The sequence below is a fragment of the Martes martes genome, assembly GCF_963455335.1.
Source record: "Martes martes genome assembly, chromosome: 16".
In the NCBI taxonomy this organism is placed as follows: Eukaryota; Metazoa; Chordata; class Mammalia; order Carnivora; family Mustelidae; genus Martes; species Martes martes.
Window position 1 is genome coordinate 43598940 of NC_137904.1, and position 18252 is coordinate 43617191.

Below are 18252 nucleotides of genomic sequence, written 5' to 3' on the forward strand. Positions count from 1 at the left end.
CAGGGAGCCTGCTTCCTCCTCTCTCTCTCTGCCTGCCTCTCTGCCTACTTGTGATCTCTGTCAAATAAATAAATAAAAATCTTAAAAAAAAAAAGAATCATTATAGTAATACAGAAAAGAGGTAACAATGAGAGGCTATTGCGGCATCCAAAAGATGAGTCTTACTGATTGGATTATAGAGGGGGACAGGGGATAAAGAGAAAGCTCCCAGCTTTGTTTATGCAACCTAGGTTGGTTGGGGCCTTTTACTAAGACAGGAAATGGTTTTGTTTTTGTGGGGTGGGGAAGGTCCTCGTGTAGAGGTCAGTGAGTACTGGAGAGAACTAATTCAGTGTTGATGGGGAACCAACTTTAGGCAATGTTTGGAAAGCAGTGAAATGGGCTGAATTCAGAAGTGATCCAAACTGAATGGTGATAATGTAATGGGGAAATATAGGCATATGGATGGTAATTAAGGCTGTAGTAAGAGCAGTGAGGTGAAAACTATTTCCTATTTCCTTTTCAGAGGCAGAAGGCATGTGGGAGGAATCTTGGTTTTTGCAGAGCAGAGAAGGGCAATGGACAATAAAGCAAGGTGCTTCTATTTCTTATGTCCCTGTAAGTATTTACAGCCTTTTTCAAGAGAAAGCAAGCCTGAGCAGGGGAGGAATAGAGGGAGAGGGAGAAGCAGACCCTCTGCTGAGGGGCTCAATCCTGGGACTCTGGGATCATGACCTGAGCTGGAGGCAGACTCCCAGTGGACTTAACTACCCAGGGGCCCCAGTACTCACAGCTTTGATGAATTTTTCACTTAAATGGCATGTTGATCCAAAGCTCTTGACTTGCAAAGTCATGTTTTCTTTTGTCTGAGAGTCAAAGGTTGGGTTCTCAATTAAGGCATTCACAAAAATCCACATGTGATTTTTCACCTGCAGGAAAAGTTGCTATTAGATTGCTAAAAACTTATGCTTTATTTATAGCCTTTCTCTTCTTCCTTGACTTTAGAAAAAGAAAACTGTGCTGAAATACCATACCTGATGCGCTTTTACTGCAACACCACCCTTGTTCTTCTTCTTCACGACATCAACAAGTTTAGTCACAATCTGATCAGCTATGTAATCAACATGTCTGCCGCCCTAATGGGGAAAAATACCAAACTGTAAAGCTCAGGACCCCTCAAAATTATAATAATGATCAAATATTTTAAAAAATCTAATTTAGCTTTCTTTATGCCAGAGCAGCCAAATATTCCATTTCATTTTATTTATTAAAAACAATAACACTTTCATGTAAAGATAAATTATGATCAATACAAAAGTAAAATTACCTTGGAAGTAGCAATGCTGTTGACGAAGCTAATTTGCTGAAAGCCTTTTTCACTCATTGTTAAACATACTTCCCACCTGGGGTTTACTTGTTCATGGATAACTTTCAATGGATTGCCAGTTTCATCTACCTTATCCTTCAAATACATATCTACATAGCTACGAAATCCTTTTACCTGTACAGGAATTAAGAGTTATGGTATTAGAAAAAAGTTATAAAAAGTATTCAATGATAGACCACGAGGATTTTTCAAAACTAATGAAATGACATTCACTGATGGGCATAAGAGAATGGTCATTAAAGGGCACAAAAGTATTCATTTAGGAGATTGTTTGAGAAAGACATTTCCTTTAGTGAGTTTAAAAGAGCTAAGTAAAAAAATGTGGCATACTGTTTTCTTTTCAGGAATGTATCTGAGAGGTGATTAAAAAATATATGGGAGGAAAAAAAAATCAATTTTGCCTCTGATAATGATCATATAATTCCCTCACTGCCCTTAACACCCGGAAAATGCTTACCGGCAGCTTATTTCCATTGAGAAAGACTTTGACATCTTTAGTGGATCCAGCAATATCATATGCTCTTCTAACCATCAGTGCAACAATATCTTTATCTAGGCTTTGCATTTTAAACTTGGACAAGTCAGGCTGGAAGGTAATACATGTATAATCTTCTCCATTAAAAGGCTTGAGTTCCATCTCACCAGCTCTCCCCATATTATTCATCCATGTCTGTGGAAGTAAAAAATTCAAGTTTATTCACTACAAACTAGAACCAAACATAAATTTCTAAGTCCTAAAAAATAACTTAACATATATCCATGAATAATTTTCCATGATTTAATAGCCTATAAATTATGTTAAACCAATCACAAAAACTGTTATAAATTGCTAAAGCACAAGTTAAAACTGAGGCAAAAGATACGTATTTACTTGCCTGTTTGAACATTTTCTTGTATTCTCTACTGGCTGTTTCCACAGTAAATTTGGTACTGAATATGTTACACAGTTTGGCTCCATAGCCATTTCGACCACCTAAGCAAATAAATTTAAAATACTTTAATTGTTATCACTGGCAATGCTAATCAATTATAGAGATTTATTCCAGTGTTTTAAACATTTATGTCATAGTCTTTTAAAAGATGTGTTTTTTTTAGCAACAAATATGTTATTTTCCTCCATACTTTACCTGTTACTTTCTTTTCATCATCATCATAGTTACTAGAAGTTAGGAGCTGTCCAAAGATGAGAGCTGGGACATACATCTTCTCAACTTTGTGTTCAACAACAGGAATACCTTTCCCATTATTCCATATACTAATTAAGTTATTTTCGCTAAGAAAAGAAGAATGAAACTTTTACTGTAAAACAGATGGTAAACTAGTGCTTGATATTTTTTATACTTATATAATTATCCTTAAAATACAGAAATTCACAAGTTTCAATTTCTTTGACTCTTTTTCATAATTATTTTCTAAAATTCAGCATCAACTACCTTTCCCACCATGCTCAGTTCCTGACAATCCTGAAATAGAAACCAAGAGGGAAAAAAAAAATTAATCCTTTTCCAACACCTGGGCAGACACTGATAATGCTGAAAAAAATATGAAATTTTAAAATGTCAGGATAAACAAAGGGAAATGATTTATGCCCAATGGAAAGGAAAAATTTGGAAACTATTATTTATGTTTGCTTGCTTTCAAGATTTATTTATTTGAGAGCAAGCAAGTGACCATGTATGCTTGAGTGGGATGGGGGGGGGGCAGAGGGAGAAGGAGAGAGAATCCTCAAGTAGACTCCTTAGAAGACGGAGCCCTGCTTGAGGTTCAATCCCAGGACCCTGAGATCATGACCTGAGCTGAAATCAAGATTCTGACACTTAAATGACAGACACACAAGTGCCCCTATTATACCACTTTTCAGAGGATTATCTATCTGGACTGTCCTAGCTCCCTTAGCTTTCTCACCCAGCAAGGCACATTGCAAAACAAATATGAAAGAGAAAAACATTACCAATTGTAAACTTCCCTGCTCACCAAAAAAAAATGCTAAAAATTTATTTGGATTTATTTCTCCTAGTTATTTTAAGTTAATTCTCATAAGATAGTACAGTTTAGTTATAACCAGACAAAACACTATGGATCTTATTCCAAGTAGTGCTTAGTATTATCTACAAAAAAAGACTAAAACTAGCTCAACATGTTTTTAGACTAGGATATCAAGCCCTTAGGAGCATTCAAGTACATCATTAACACACTTCTCCCAAAGAAACTAAAACATAGTTTACGCCATAACTGATCAGGCTAATAAAAAGGTGACACAAGCATTTATAACCAGAAATGTTAGATCCAATTATTCTCTATCACCATCTGCTGGTTTACTATTTGAATAGCATCATGAGAAAAAGTAAAAGCTCTAGACTCCTGAATTCTTATTAGACTGAACAATTATTGGAGATGCTTACCGAAAAATTTAGGGATGTTGTGTCATAATGCCTGTAATTTATTTTGAAATGACTCAAAAAACATAGATGGACCAACTATGGTAAAGCATTGATAACTGTTGGATCTAGGTGGTAGGTATCATAGATTGTTCATTTTAGCATTCTGCTTTTCTGTGCTTTTGGAGAATTTCATTACTAAAAAAGGCCAATATGAGTATAAATCAAAGTAAATGCAACTAACAGTAACAATGAACTATAACAAACAAAAGACCATTCAAGAGACTTACGGGTCAATTGTGACTCTAATACAAGACATTTTTGGGTCCCTTTGTTTGTTGTCTGCAGCATTGACTGAAAGAAAATACACATTTGTAAGAAATTAAATTAAAAAAAAAACATTAAGATATAGAAAGAAAAAATTCAGATTAACAAGGCATTAACATTTATTCACAGTACTGTCTCTAGGAAAGAATTCAACTTGCTAGACACCAGTAAACTGTTCCACCTTGCCAACTATTGTTTGAAATGATAGGAGCTCTGGTTATAGAGGGTTTGCTAGAAATAATACTTCTTATGAAGGATTTTACTAGTAGATCTTTATGTGAAAGAGTTTACTTACCTAGAATCTCATCAAAGATTTTGTACAACCCAGGGACAAAGGTGACTTCCCTATAGTTAATGCCAGTATCTTCATCGTAAACCCACATGTGCTAGAAATAAGGCAAGGAGATATAGTTACTTTTACCTTATATTTATTCTGTTTTGTCATCATCATTACTGTAAAGTCTTCTGGATTAAATACTACAATATACATATGATAGCTTAGGCTTGTTCCAGTGACATCGAGTACATGGACTATATAGAAAATTAACCTGGAAAAGCATACATTTTAACTACTTTGTAACTGCATGTAATTACTTCATTTTACCTGGGTCACTAATTCCACAGAGCCAATGTAGGTGTCTGGGCGGAGCAAAATATGTTCCAGTTGGGTTTTCTTTTGATAGATTCTTTCAATAGACAATCTTTTCTTAGCATCTTCATTTTTCTTCGTTTTGCTGATTTGCATATTTTCATTTACAGGCTAGCAATGTTGGAAAATTGTAGAAAAGGGATATTTAATCAGAGGTTTATTAAAAACTATAAACAAATCACCCACCGTAATGACTTACGCACTATGTGTCATCACACATAGTGATGTGCAATCACAGTCTTTTACCAGGTATTGGTGGACTTTACATTGTTTGGTTGAAACACGGCAATTTAAGCTAACAGCAGCCAAGTTCCCAGGTGTCCGTTTGAATAAACATGTATTATCTCATCAAGTGCATGTAACATGGAACTATTTTCCTTGAATGTTTTGAATGTCATCAATAAAATACACACACTTCTTTCAGACCTTCCGCAAATATTTACTGAGTGCCTGCTATGTCCCAGGCACATAACAGATTCTAGTCAGCAGCAGTTTGGGAGCTCATCGAGTCAATCCTTTCTTTGGCCACCGTAACGTTTTGAACACAGGAAGGACATATTTTGAGTAACTCGGGCCTGCCGGCTCCTCACTTGGAACATCGTGCCATGCTCTGCACCTTCCAAGGTCAGGGGGCATTCAATCCCGTTTTCCACCGGAGGGTAGGAACGTATCTGTGCTGCTTAAAGTCACACGCGGGCCATTAAAATACAAGCCAGTTGAATAATGGCCCTAGAAACAGTAAAACGGAACCCAACACCCCAGAAGCCACTGTAGCCGATAATATTTCATTACTAGCACCATAAAGGGGGGGCTATCCTCTTCACGATCACACCGAGCCCAGGACACCCGGGACGACCCGGAAGACCGGCTCCCAGCCGGTGGCGATCGGACCACAGCCCAGGAGCCTAATCCTTCGCGGGCAGCCAAAGAGATGCCCGGCCGCGCTGAGGCTCCACGACCCGCCCCTTCCGCGAGCTGTACCTGCAATGGTGACACCTCCATGGTGACGGTCGTGAAGGGGCTCGAGAACCCTGCAAGCGACTAAACCGGCGGGACCCTCGAGACCACTGTGGAGCAAGCCGCTTCTCCACAGACGCTCGTCGGTTAGAAGAACTCCTCCAGTCCCAATTGAACCTTCCTGTAGCCCGCCCAAACCAAGTAACCCAATCTCTGACTCTCTCTCACCGGCTCCGTCCCGAGGAACCAATCGTAGTTGTTTTTTCATATTCACCAATGAACGCCTGAGTTGTCGGGGGGCCTGTTTGAACAGACCAGTTAGACAAGGGAGGCGGGACTAGAGGATTTTCAAAAGGCACCACTCGGAGTCGTCGCGGAGAGACCGACAGGGAACCTGGCCAATGAATTGGGGGTTATTTGTTCTCTCGGTGCCGATTGCTCTGAAGAGACTCGCGATGCTAGCAGGAAAGGGTTTTCTGAGGTGCCCGCTCGGGTACAAAGACGGTTCCTCGGGAGCTAATTTACTACAGATTGCTGAAATCTATAAACTGTCTCCCGTCCTGAGGCTTTTTAAGAGAGAAACAGGAGTCCTAGCTTCATTTTCCTGAGGAAATTTGAGCGTCGGCTTTCTGGAGTGGCAGCCAGGCGATTTGGTGAAGTGAACAGATTTCTGGCGTCTGCCTCAAACTTCCCTCCCAAGAACTTATTTTCGAAGAAACGGGGGCGCCACAGTTGTGCTTTGGGGATGTAACAGAAGGGTGTGGCGAGGCCACGCCAAATAGAGAGCAGCATTCAAGTCCCCCAGCAGAGCGGCGTTGGGCGCCGCAAGCTGGTCGGTCAAAAGGAAAGTTTGTAGTTCCCGCCTCAGGAGCGGAGGATGGGGTTTAGGGGCCATTCTAGGACAGAAACTTTTCCCTCAGAAAGCCAGTAGGATGCCCTGCTGCTTGTTACTTTTGCTTTCCTCTGTTAAATTCCCTGAATTCTGCTGTCCAGAACGAGAACTTGCCAAAGACCGAAGTTGTTTTTTTTTTTTTAATTTTTTTAAATTTTTTAATTCTGCCGTGTAAATGTTCGAGTGGGTTTATTCTGTCCTTGTCAATCCACGATGTTAAAATGACAAAAGAATGCACCCCTCCCCCACAAGATGCTTGAAAAAAGAACTGCACGATTTGAATGACTGCTAATTCTGTCATCTGAACCACCTCCTTCCAATCGTTATTACCTGAGTGCCTGTCCCTGCTGGGCAATTTGCCAGTCCTGTGGTCTTGATGGAGGCAGGCTTTTGGTGCTTTTGTTTTCTCTGCTGAAAAAAGAAACAAATAACAGTAGTGCCTCAGGAGCGCCTGGGTGGCTCAGTGGGTTAAGCATCTGCCTTGGTTGAGGTCATGATCTCAGGGTCCTGAGATCCAGCCTCGCCTCCTCCGGCTTCCTGGTCAGCTGCTTCTCCCTCTCCCTCTGCCCTTCCCGCCTCCCACCTTGTGCTTGCTCTCTTCTGTCTCTTGTGCTCTCTCTCAAATAAATCTTAAAAACAAAGCAAAAAATCCCAAACAAACCCAAAACGTAGTGCCCAAGAATGGTGTGAGGATTACCCTAGATAAATGTAAGGTGTTTAGAGTAGTAGGCTAACAGTTTCAGAATCAGGAAGCAGGAATCTTCCTCAGGCTGGCGTGAAAATTTGTCGTTTTAATTTTTTCCCCTCCTTTCTAAAAGAAATCAGAGGTCAACCAATTATTAAATCACCCCAGCATATCTAATGCCTACTCTGCCCAATAGGGCCAGTGTGGAGGCTGGGGGTGGAGGGATGAGGGGAGGGGTGGTGGTGGTGGTGGTGGTGGTGTGACAGGAAGTCAAGGATGGAGGTAGCCTATGGGCTAGGGTGATTTTTTTCACCTGGCTTCCAGTAATTCCAAGTATTTCATTCCAGTCTCTTCACCACATGTGTTGATACAGATAGGCAACCTCCAATGCACAGGATCACCCACGGTCTCAGAGCAGTTGCAGGGAAGCCCACCCAATCCAGTAGCTTCTGCCCATCCAAAAGGCTGACCACGCCTGGGCTCCAGGGCAGCCTCTCATTCTCTGCATGCAGTCTCCCCAGAACAGAAGATGACCATAACAGAGACCAGCTATTCTACTTCTGCCTCCTGGAACACAGAGACCCCACATGGTAGGGGGAGGTGAGCATGCTTTCCCAAGGATGACAGCCCAGCCTCTGCCTTTCTTGGCCCTAACCTGTAGCTCATCTTAGCCTGCATTACCTTGTAAGGCTCATCTAGGGGTGAAGTAAAAGAAATTTAAAAAACAGCTCCAGTCCTATTTTCTGGGACCCTGCTGTTGAGCTGGACCCTGATTATGTGAGGCTCTGTTCCAAAAACCCAGAAGAAGAACTGTGGAGTCAAAAGGACTCTGGACCCCGCCCCCTTGCACTGCACTGTCCCTCTGCCCCAGGGGCAGAGGGGTCTTCCCAACCCTACCCTTATTTTCGGTGATTTTTGTGTGAGAATATTAATATGAAAAATAAAATCAGAGAAAAACAAAAACAAAACAAAAAACCCCAAAAATGACTCTGGAGTCACACATGCTTGAGTAAAGCAAAACCAAACCAAACCAAATCACAACAACAACAACAACAACACCCTTCCTGAGCCTCAGTTTTCCCATGTCATCATCCTTTATCAGAAGTACAGAGGGGTATGGGGCACCTGGGTGGCTTGGTTGGTTAAGTGCTTGCCTTTGGCTCAGGTCCTGGAGTCCCAGGATCCAGCAAGCAGCATCAGGCTCCCAGATCATTAGGGAGTCTGCTTCTCTCACTGCCCCTTATCCTGCTGTGTTCTCTTTCACTCTCTCCGTCTCTCTCCCAAATAAATAAAAATCTTAAAAAAATAAAAAGTACAGAGAGCTAAATGAGATACAGAAGCACTTAGGACAATCTTCCAGCCCTCTAGCAGGATGGTCTTGTGGGAGGTGGGGTTGGGGCTTCTCTTTTGGACTCAAGCTGTTTGTCAGCCCCTCTCCAGAGACTATCACAGGGTGTTCTACAGGACTTTTGGGGGGCCACTAGGATGTCTGAGATAGGTGGGCGCCTGGGAGGTATTGTCCACAAAGAGGGAATTCCAGGTGCCTGCTAGCCACTACTCCTGGGAGGCAAGAAGGAATTGGGAGTCAGTTCCAAGGGCTTTGGTGGGCTGAGGGAGCAGCTACCACATCCTCATTACCTCCCCCCAACTTTACTAGCTACTCTTTGCCTTTGCCCCAACCCTACCTCTACCTGGGGGCAACATTAAACACTAGAGTCAGATTCCTGGCCATAGTACTTGCCTGGCTGTATGACCTTGACAAGTCACTCAGTCTTACGGTGTCTCCATTTCTTTACCTAAAATGGGGATAATGAGAGTACCCCCACATAAGGGAGATAACATGTGTAAAGTGCTTAGGGTATTGCTTGGCAAATAATAAATGCACAAAACTTGTTAGCAGTTATTACCTCTACTCCTTTCCAAGACTCCCTCCCCCTCCCACGTTTCCTTGTTGATTTTCCAAGTCCTCTCCTCCAAAACCAATTCAAAATACCCCTAGTTCAGGGAGTCTTCTTAGACCTTTTTTTCCAAGGCTTCCTTCAGTTTGTTTGGAGTACATTTGCAAATGTGGATGAGTTCCTTTGATAAATATTTTTTTGGTTTTCTTATGGGTATTTGTGTTTTCTGCCTCTCCACTCAGCAGCAGGGGAAGGAGGTCCTAAAGGAGCTGTGTCTCCATCCTCCACCTGGAAGTTCCTCTTGAAAGTGCATTATTTCTTCCCTCTAGCTGGCTGATTGAATGAGGCTGGGCTGAAAGTGTGGCTCTGGATTTGGGAGGTGGAGCTGGTTAGGCTGGAGCTCACTGGGAATTTCTGAATGAGGCTGGGCTGGCCCAGGTCTGGGGTGGTTAGGGCTGGGCCAACAGGCCTTGTTTACCTTGAGGTTAATGACTGGCAGGGTCCAATCGGTCATTTTTACCAGGGATACCAGCTTTGGGTTGGAAGAGGCCAGGAAAGCCCAAAATGTCCCATAGAGCTCAGCCTCTCCCTGCTGGTGGCACTGCAGGTCAGTTTCTTGGACCATTAATGGCCCCAGGCAAAGGGACAATGAGGGCCACCAAACAGAGCTGAGAGGAGAGCAAAGGAGTCTACAGTGAGGAGGACCTCAAGACCGGAGATTAGTCCCCAGTAAGTCTACTCAGGGGTATCCCTCAGCAGTCTGGCAATCCAGTATCTATCAAACTTTTTAAAGTGTACACACCTTTTGACTCAGTAATCTAACTTCTAGGAATACTGATACACTCCCACAATTGTGCGTGTATATAAAATTATTGCCATATTGTTTTTGTTAGAAAAGAACTGGCAGCATGGAATGGAATGATATTGTGAAAATTAGGGCATCTGACTCTTGATTTGGGCTCAGGTCATGACCTCATATTGTTTTTGTTAGAAAAGAACTGGCAGCATGGAATGGAATGATATTGTGAAAATTAGGGCATCTGACTCTTGGTTTGGGCTCAGATCATGACCTCATGGGTCATGAAATTAAGCCCTGCATCAGGCTCCACATTCAGTGGGGAGTCTGTGTAAAGATTTTTTTCTGCCCCTCCCCAACTTGCACTCATGTGCTCTCTCTCCCTCTCAAAAATAAATTAATGAATCCTTTTAAAAAATAGACACATAGATCAATGGAACAGAATAGAAAGCCCAGAAATAAACCCATGATTACATGGTCAATTAATCTATGAAAAAGGAGACAAGAATAAGCAATGGGAAAAAGTCTCTTCAACTAATGTTGTTGGGAAAACTGGAACAGCAAAATGTAAAAGAATGAAACTGGACCACTTTTTTACACAATATACAAAAGTAAACTCAAAATGAAATAAGACCTAAATATGAGACCTGAAATATAAAAATCCTAGAAGAGAGCACAGGCAGTATTTTCTCTGACATCGGTCATAGCAATATTTTTCTAGATAGGTCTCCCAAGGAAAGGGAAACAAAGGCAAAAATAAACTATCTGGACTACATTAAAAAAAAATTTCTGCACAGCAAAGGAAACAATAAAAAAAAACCAAGACAATCTATTGAATGGAAGAAGATATTTGCAAATGATATATCTGATATGAAGTTAATATCCAAAATATTTAAAGAACTTATACAACTGAACATCAAAAAACCCCAGAATAATCCAGTTAAAAATGGGCAAAAGATATTTCTCTAAAAAAGACATACAGATGGCCAACAGACACACAGAAAGATGCTCAACATCACTAATCATCAGGGAAATGCAAATCAAAACCACTATGAGATATCATCTCACACCTGTCAGAATAGCTAAAATTGAAAACACAAGAAACAACAAGTGTTGCCTAGGATGTGAAGAAAAAGGAACCCTCGTGCACTGTTGGTAGGAATGCAAACTGGAGTAGCCACTGTAGGAAACAGTATGGAGGCTCCTCAAAAAATTGAAAATAGAGTTACTATATGATTCAGTAATTCCATTACGGGGTATTTACCCAAAGAATACAAAAACACTAATTTGAAAAGACATATGTAGCCTATGTTTATTGCAGCATTATTTACAATAGCCAAAATATGGAAGAAACCCAAGTGTGCTATCTATAGAAGAATGGATAAAGAAGAGGTGGGACACACACACACACACACACACACACACACACACAGGAATATTACTCAGCCATAAAAAAAGAATGGAATCTTGCCATTTACAACAACATGGATGGATCTAGAGGGTATAATGCTAAGTGGAACAAGTCAGTCAGAGAAAGAAATACCTTATGATTTCATTCATATGTGGAATTTAAGAAACAAAACAAATGATCAAAGAAAGAAAGAGACAAACAAAAAACCAAACTCTTAACTATAGAGAACAAACTGGTGGTTACCAGAGGGGAAGTGAGTGGGGGGATGGGTGAAATGGGGGAAGGTGGGGCGCCTGGGTGGCTCAGTGGGTTAAAGCCTCAGCCTTGATCTCGGTCCTGGGATCGAGCCCCTCATCGGGCTCTCTGCTCAGTGGGGAGCCTGCTTCCCTCTCACTCTCTGCCTGCCTCTCTGCCTACTTGTGATCTCTGTCTGTCAAATAAATAAATAAACTCTTAAAAAAAAAAAGAAATAGGGGAAGGAGATTAAGAGTACACTTATTGTGATGAGTACTGAGTAATGTATAGAATTATTGAATCACTATATTGTACACTTGAAACTAATATAACACTCTACGTTAATTATACTGGAATTCAAAAAATTTAAAAATTTAAAAACAAAGAATTTTGACCTGGTAAATACACATTTAGACAAGTAAGGAAGTATTCTAGTTCAGGATGGGAAAAATCCAGGATAAGATTTGTCTTTGATAAGACAAAAAATTTTTCCTGTAAAAAGGAACAATTAATAGGAGAGGTGTTGATATAAGAAAGTACCATGTAAAGAAAAAGTTTCCAATTAGAGCTATGCAAGAATGGACATTCTGAGGACATAGGGACTTCTACCACTGCAATGCTGAAGAGTCTAGATGACCACTTTCCAGATATGTTCTAAGACAGATCTCTCCAGAGTGAGGGTTGGACTCAATGAGCTATAAGATCCTTCTGACTTTAAGATGTTATGGTGATTTTACCTAGGAGTTTGTTTCCATAAATTGTGCTCTAAATTGTTTATCATATTCAAACTTTGTCTTATTATTTATTTATTTATTTTTAAAAAGATTTTATTTATTTATTTGACAGACAGAGATCACAAGTAGGCAGAGAAGCAGGCAGAGAGAAAGGAGGAAGCAGGCTCCCCGCTGAGCAGAGAGCCCAATGTGGGGTTTGATCCCAGGACCCTGGGATCATGACCTGAGCTGAAAGCAGAGGCTTTAACCCACTGAGCCACCCAGGCGCCCCTCAAACATTGTCTTATTTAACATTAATATTTTACTAGTTTAACAAAGAGTGATTTTTCAGAAAGCATAATCAAGCAGAAAAATGTGACCTAGTCCCTGTCTGGAGTAGCCTCTGCTTGGAATGACCTCTGTGATGGTTAATTTTCTATGTCAACTTGGTTAGGTTATGGCATCTAGTAGTTTGGTAGAACAGTAAGCTAGATGTTGCAGTGAAGGTATTTTGTAGGTGTAATTAGCATTTAATATCAGGTGACTTTAAGAGAAAGGCTTGTAATGCCCCTATAATGCCTCTGTAATGTTGATGGGCCTCATCCAATCAGTTGAAGGCCTTAGGAGAAAAAAATGGAGGTTTGTCAGAAAAAAAAAGAATTCTGCCTCAGGACTGGAACAGAAATCCCGTAAGAGTTTCCAGTTGCCAGTCTGCCTACAGATAGCAGACCTGCCAGATCCCACTATCAGAGCCAGTTCCTAAAAACAAATCCTATTACATATAAATTTTCTGAGTGCCAATTATGTACTAGACATAGTATTAAGCACTCTACATAATTTCCCCCCTAATCTTTATACCAACACTTTATACCGAGGAAACTGAGGATTAGAGGAGTTAGGTAATTTCCTCAAGATTTTAAAATTCTTTTAAGATTTTATTTATTTATTTGAGAGAGAGAGAGAGAGCATGAGAGGGGAGAAAGTCAGAGGGAGAAGCAGACTCCCCATGGAACTGGGAGCCCGATGTGGGACTCGATTCCGGGACTCCAGGATCACGACCCGAGCTGAAGGCAGTTGCCCAACCAACTGAGCCACCCAGGCACCCAAGATTGTAAATTCTACTTATCTTTCAAGACACAGATTCATCATCACTTCCCTTTGAAGTTCTTTCTAACCACCCACTCTGGGCTCCTCTCTGTTTTCTTGGCATCCAGCACATTTCTCTGTGTTACATAATACTGATCATGGTGTGTTTACCTGCACGTCTCCCTCTTCGGCCCACAAGCTCTTCTGAAGGCAGGGATTTGCCTGCCCCTTTGGAACCCTCAGCACCTAGTTCTTCAATGCCCCCTCCCCAAGACTCTCTGTGAATGCTATCAGTACTATCATTGTCCACCTGGGGGCAGCATACCCAGCCGCAGGCCCCCTTATGCTGGATGCACAACTTTGGAGGGACAGCCTAATAAAGTCAAACCCCAAAGTGAAAGGAAAGGTCCACACATGCCTCTGTTTACTACCCCCTGGAAGCTGGGACCCACTGTACCAACAGTTTGCTCCATCCCTTTGGGATTCAGTTGAAGACTGAGTAGCCATTGTTGACACTAGCTGGGCTGCCCTTGGGGACAATGGGACTGTCCCAGGGCTTTTGCACCTCGAACTCAAAGATTCAGTGAGAGAGCTGATGGAATGAAAACCCAGAGGGGGCAGAAAGGATCAGCTGTAAGAGTTCTACTTGAGGAGACTGTTCCGGAATAAGGCTGTATCCCCATGAGGGGAAAGGGGAGGAAGAGAATTCTGCACTAGGCTGAATGAACCCTGCTCCCAACTGGAGTGGATAAAGGGAAAGCCCAAGCAACCTCATTCACAAGCCCCTTACCTCCAAACCTTCTCTGGGATGTTCTAGTCTTCCTATATCACTTCTAAGGATAGGGTGAGCTGGGGGTATGGACAGGTGAGGTGCTCTTACATCCGTGTGTCTAACCTGAGCTCAACACAGATTTTAGACCAAGTCTCTGTCTGTAGTACAGACAGGGCAGTCACAGGGGGTCTCTGCAGATACTCTCCTACTTCTCTTAATTGGAGCTACCAGGAGGCAGAAAGTACGTCTTTGGGTGGGTGGTCATAGCAGTACTGGGGGCAGCAGTGAAGAGGCAGGGGAGAATCCAGTCATGTCAGAGCACTTTGAGAGAGGTGGAACAGGGGAAGGAATGAGGGAATGACACAGTATTGCCGATGACTTAAATTTTGAGCAAACAGATGAGAGAAGAACAAGGAAGGGAGGCACCTGGAATCATTTATCCAGAGAAAATAAAAATATTTTCGTAAGCTTCACTGACATATAAGAAGTGACATGTCCAAGATTACATACAATTCCCAGTCTTTTGACTATACACACTACCTCCTCAAAGCTAAAAGAATTAATGATGGAAGGTGAGACTTAAGAGGCATATGAGGATATTCCTTCAGGGAGGAAAAGAGGTAAAAGAGAAAGAGGAAGAACAGCCATGAAGGAGGGATGCTCTGGCCTATTCTCTCAGGGAGAGCCATCTAAGCATGGATCCTTTTCCCCATTTGGACCTGGGGCTCTAGGAGGTCCCTGCAAGCTTCTTTCTCCAGGCAAAACTGGGCCACTTATTGAGCCTCTCTTTCCCTTTTGGCTCTGTAGTAGGAAGGGTGGGGAGGACATAGGATGAGACAAATGATTAGCCCTGCGGGAAGACCCCTAAGGGGAGAGAGATACAAGCAGAGGAGGGGTAGAGGGTCAGTGAATCAACGAGTGTTACCGAGTATATATCATGTGCCAGCCCCAGACCACACAGGATGTATGAACACTGTGTCTTACATGTGAGCACATTTATTGTAGGAAAGGGTGTAGGGAAGGATGGGAGAGAGGTTGCTAAAGAAAAGGACAGAGGGAGTGAAGAAATAAAGGGAAGAAGAGGAAAGAAGGGCAGAGTTGTTAATGTCTAATAACTCACATTCCGGTTATAGCGATAGGGCAGCTGGCTAAAAAGTGAGCATCCCTGGAAAGAAGTTAAAAAGAAAGTTTATGGAGGGTGCAGGAGGGCCTGGAATAGAGGAGTTGGGCTAGGGTGGGTTTCCTCCTCCTCTTCTTTTTTTTCTTCTTCTTTATTTTTTATAAAGGAAAGGAGATTTGAAGGTATTTTTTAAATTTTTAAATTTTTTATTTATTTATTTTTTTAAAAGATTTTATTTATTTATTTGACTGACAGAGATCACAAGTAGACGGAGAGGCAGGCAGAGAGAGAGGAAGGGAAGCAGGCTCCACGCTGAGCAGAGAGCCCGACGTGGGGCTCGATCCCAGGACCCTGGGATCATGACCTGAGCCGAAGGCAGAGGCTTTAACCCACTGAGCCACCCAGGCACCCCTTGAAGGTATTTTTCTTAAAGTAGGTTCCACACCCAACATGGGGCTTGAACTCACAACCCTGAGATCAAGAGACGTATGCTCTACTAACTTAGCCAGCCAGGTGCCTCTAGGGTAGAACTTCTTCTCACCTGTGGACCAGGCTGGGTTGGCTGGTCTGGAGGAGACTGTTTTTTTTTGTTGTTGTTGTTGTTTGTTTGTTTTTTTAAGAGAGAGAGAGAGAGAATGAAAGAAAGAGAGAGAGAGAGTGTGTGAGGTGGGGTGGGAGGGGCAGAGGGAGAGGGAGAGGGAGAGGGAGAGAGAGAATCCCAAGTAAGTTCCACTCCCAGTGAAGAGCCTGACTTGGGGCTCAATCTCATGACACTGAGATCATGACCCAAGCTGAAATCAAGAGTCAGATTTCAGCTTGGGTCATGATCTCATCAGTAGAGCCAGGAGTCTAGTCCTGGGGTGCTCCTCTCCCCTTGCTTTCCTTGTTGGGGCAGAAGGGCACGTAGCAGAGGTGGAATTGGGGGTGGGTGAGTGAGTTTTCTATCTTGCTCCAGCTCCTCAATCTTCCTTCTGTTCCCCTATGCCACTCCCACTGTCATCCCAAAAGGTCCCAGAGTTCCTAAAATTCCTACCCAGATAGGAACTTACCTGACATTCAGGGGGCCCAACAAAACAGACACATCTAGAATATGTGACAGGAGCATAGTTGGATCTCCTTGGAAGAGAGGAGATTCAAACTGGCTCTTAGATTACCACATTCCAACCTTCTCATTGTACAGATGGGGAAACTGAGGCCCAGAAAGAGATATAACTGCAGGTGGCAGCAATGGGGCAACAAGCTGACCTGGAGGATGAGGTGAAAAGCCATTATGTCTCCTAATGTGGTGGGGAATGTGGTGACCTGGACCCATCACTTTTTTTTTTTAATAGTTTTTGTGTTTTTAAAAGATTTTTATTTATTTATTTGACAGACAGAGATCACAAGTAGGCAGAGAGGCAGGCAGAGAGAGAGAGAGAGGAGGAAGCATGCTCCCTGCTGAGCAGAGAGCCCTATGCGGGGCTCCATCCCAGGACCCTGGGATCATGACCTGAGCCGAAGGCAGAGGCTTTAACCCACTGAGCCACCCAGGCGCCCCATCACTTTTTTTTTTTTTTTTAAGATTTTTAAAATTTATTCATTTGAGAGAGAGAGAGAAAGAGGAAGAATGAAGGAGAGGAAGAAGTGACCTGGAGCTGGATCTCAGGACCCCCAGGATCATGGCCTGAACCGAAAGGTAGACGCTTAACCGACTAAGCCACCCAGGCACCCCTGGACCTGTCATCTTCTACACAGTTCTGAAATTGGCATAAATCCCAGAAAATGTCCTTGGGAGGTGTGATGTTGTGATAAGAAATATGTTGGTCTTTCTTTGATCCTGGCACAGAGCTAAAACCCTTGGAATTTCCTAAGCCATCAGAGCCATAAATGTGTCTTTTGTTATGTTAATTAGGCAACTTCCAGAAAGCCCCTAGGTAACGTGAGGATGGGGGCTGGTTGCCAGGGAGCCACCCCAGGGATCAGAGAGTGGGAACTGTTCCAAACCCCTACCTCTGAGGAGGGGAGAGCTGCTGGAGATTGAGTTCTATCACCAATGGCCAATGATTTAATTAATCATGTCTCTGTAATGAAGTCTCCATAAAGAATGGGGTTCCTCCTCTCTTTCTGGGCCCCACCCTAACGTCTTCTACCATTCTGATACCAATTCTGATGTGTGGGTTTTCCAACACCATCAAACAATTAGTTCTCTGAACCCTGTCCATTGGGATCCCTGTCCCATTCCTTAATGAGAGTCAGGGTGGGAGTAGTGGGAGAGGACAGACATTCCTAGGAGCTAGCTTTTTCCCTACCTCTGACTTTGGTTTGTTAACCCCAGGGGTCTGATCTGAGGAAGAGGTCACCTGGGGCTGCAGAATGAGTGAATGAAGGAATGAATGAATGAATGGAGAGGGGGAGTCTGGACTGCTAATCTTTGGTCTCATAACTATCTATACATCTCTCCCATCTCTCCAAGTTCTTCATTTCATCGCATCTACTCATCTTTCTCTGCCTTCCATCTCTGTGTCCTACTCCTTATTCAGTCCCTTCCTCTCTTGGCCTTACCCTCTCCCCTTCTTTCTATCCTTCCACCTCAAAGCATCATAGAATCTTAGAATCAAAAAAGGTCACAATAATGACACCACTCATTGGTTACCTGTTTTCAGGTATACATGTCCTTACACTTATATAGGTAGTAGCCTCTCCCAACGCTCCTTAACAGCCTTTTGGGGTGAAGTAGGGAGTGACATTCCTATTTTACAGATGAAGAAATTGAGGATCATCATGGTGAAGAGAGAGGCACATGGTACATGGCTTACAAGGATGGAGCTGGGATTTGAACCCCTAGCTTTGACTGCAAGACTAGAGCTCTCTGCCTCACAGCTTGTGTACTCTAACCTGAGGGCAAAATTCTCCATTGCAGGCTGCCTGCCTTTCCCCTGGCTTGGAGCCCAACTTCTCCTGCTTTTTAGATCATAAAGATTGGGTGGGG

The 18252-nt window shown here is 42.7% G+C and overlaps 1 protein-coding gene across 1 annotated transcript in view; it reads right to left on the reverse strand.

Annotated features, from left to right (window-relative positions):
• TOP2A (DNA topoisomerase II alpha) overlaps positions 1 to 5850 on the reverse strand; it is a 28688-nt gene extending 22838 nt beyond the window's left edge. Inside the window, exons 1-10 of the mRNA XM_080825341.1 lie at positions 5702 to 5850; positions 4676 to 4831; positions 4367 to 4457; positions 4035 to 4098; positions 2494 to 2639; positions 2242 to 2339; positions 1824 to 2036; positions 1307 to 1480; positions 1014 to 1115; positions 771 to 908 (exon numbers count right to left, since the gene is read on the reverse strand). Coding sequence (XP_080681467.1) covers positions 771 to 908; positions 1014 to 1115; positions 1307 to 1480; positions 1824 to 2036; positions 2242 to 2339; positions 2494 to 2639; positions 4035 to 4098; positions 4367 to 4457; positions 4676 to 4831; positions 5702 to 5722 — 1203 coding nt within the window. The 5' untranslated portion in view covers positions 5723 to 5850. The remainder of the gene's footprint in view (positions 1 to 770; positions 909 to 1013; positions 1116 to 1306; positions 1481 to 1823; positions 2037 to 2241; positions 2340 to 2493; positions 2640 to 4034; positions 4099 to 4366; positions 4458 to 4675; positions 4832 to 5701) is intronic.
• Between the last annotated feature and the right edge of the window lie 12402 nt (positions 5851 to 18252).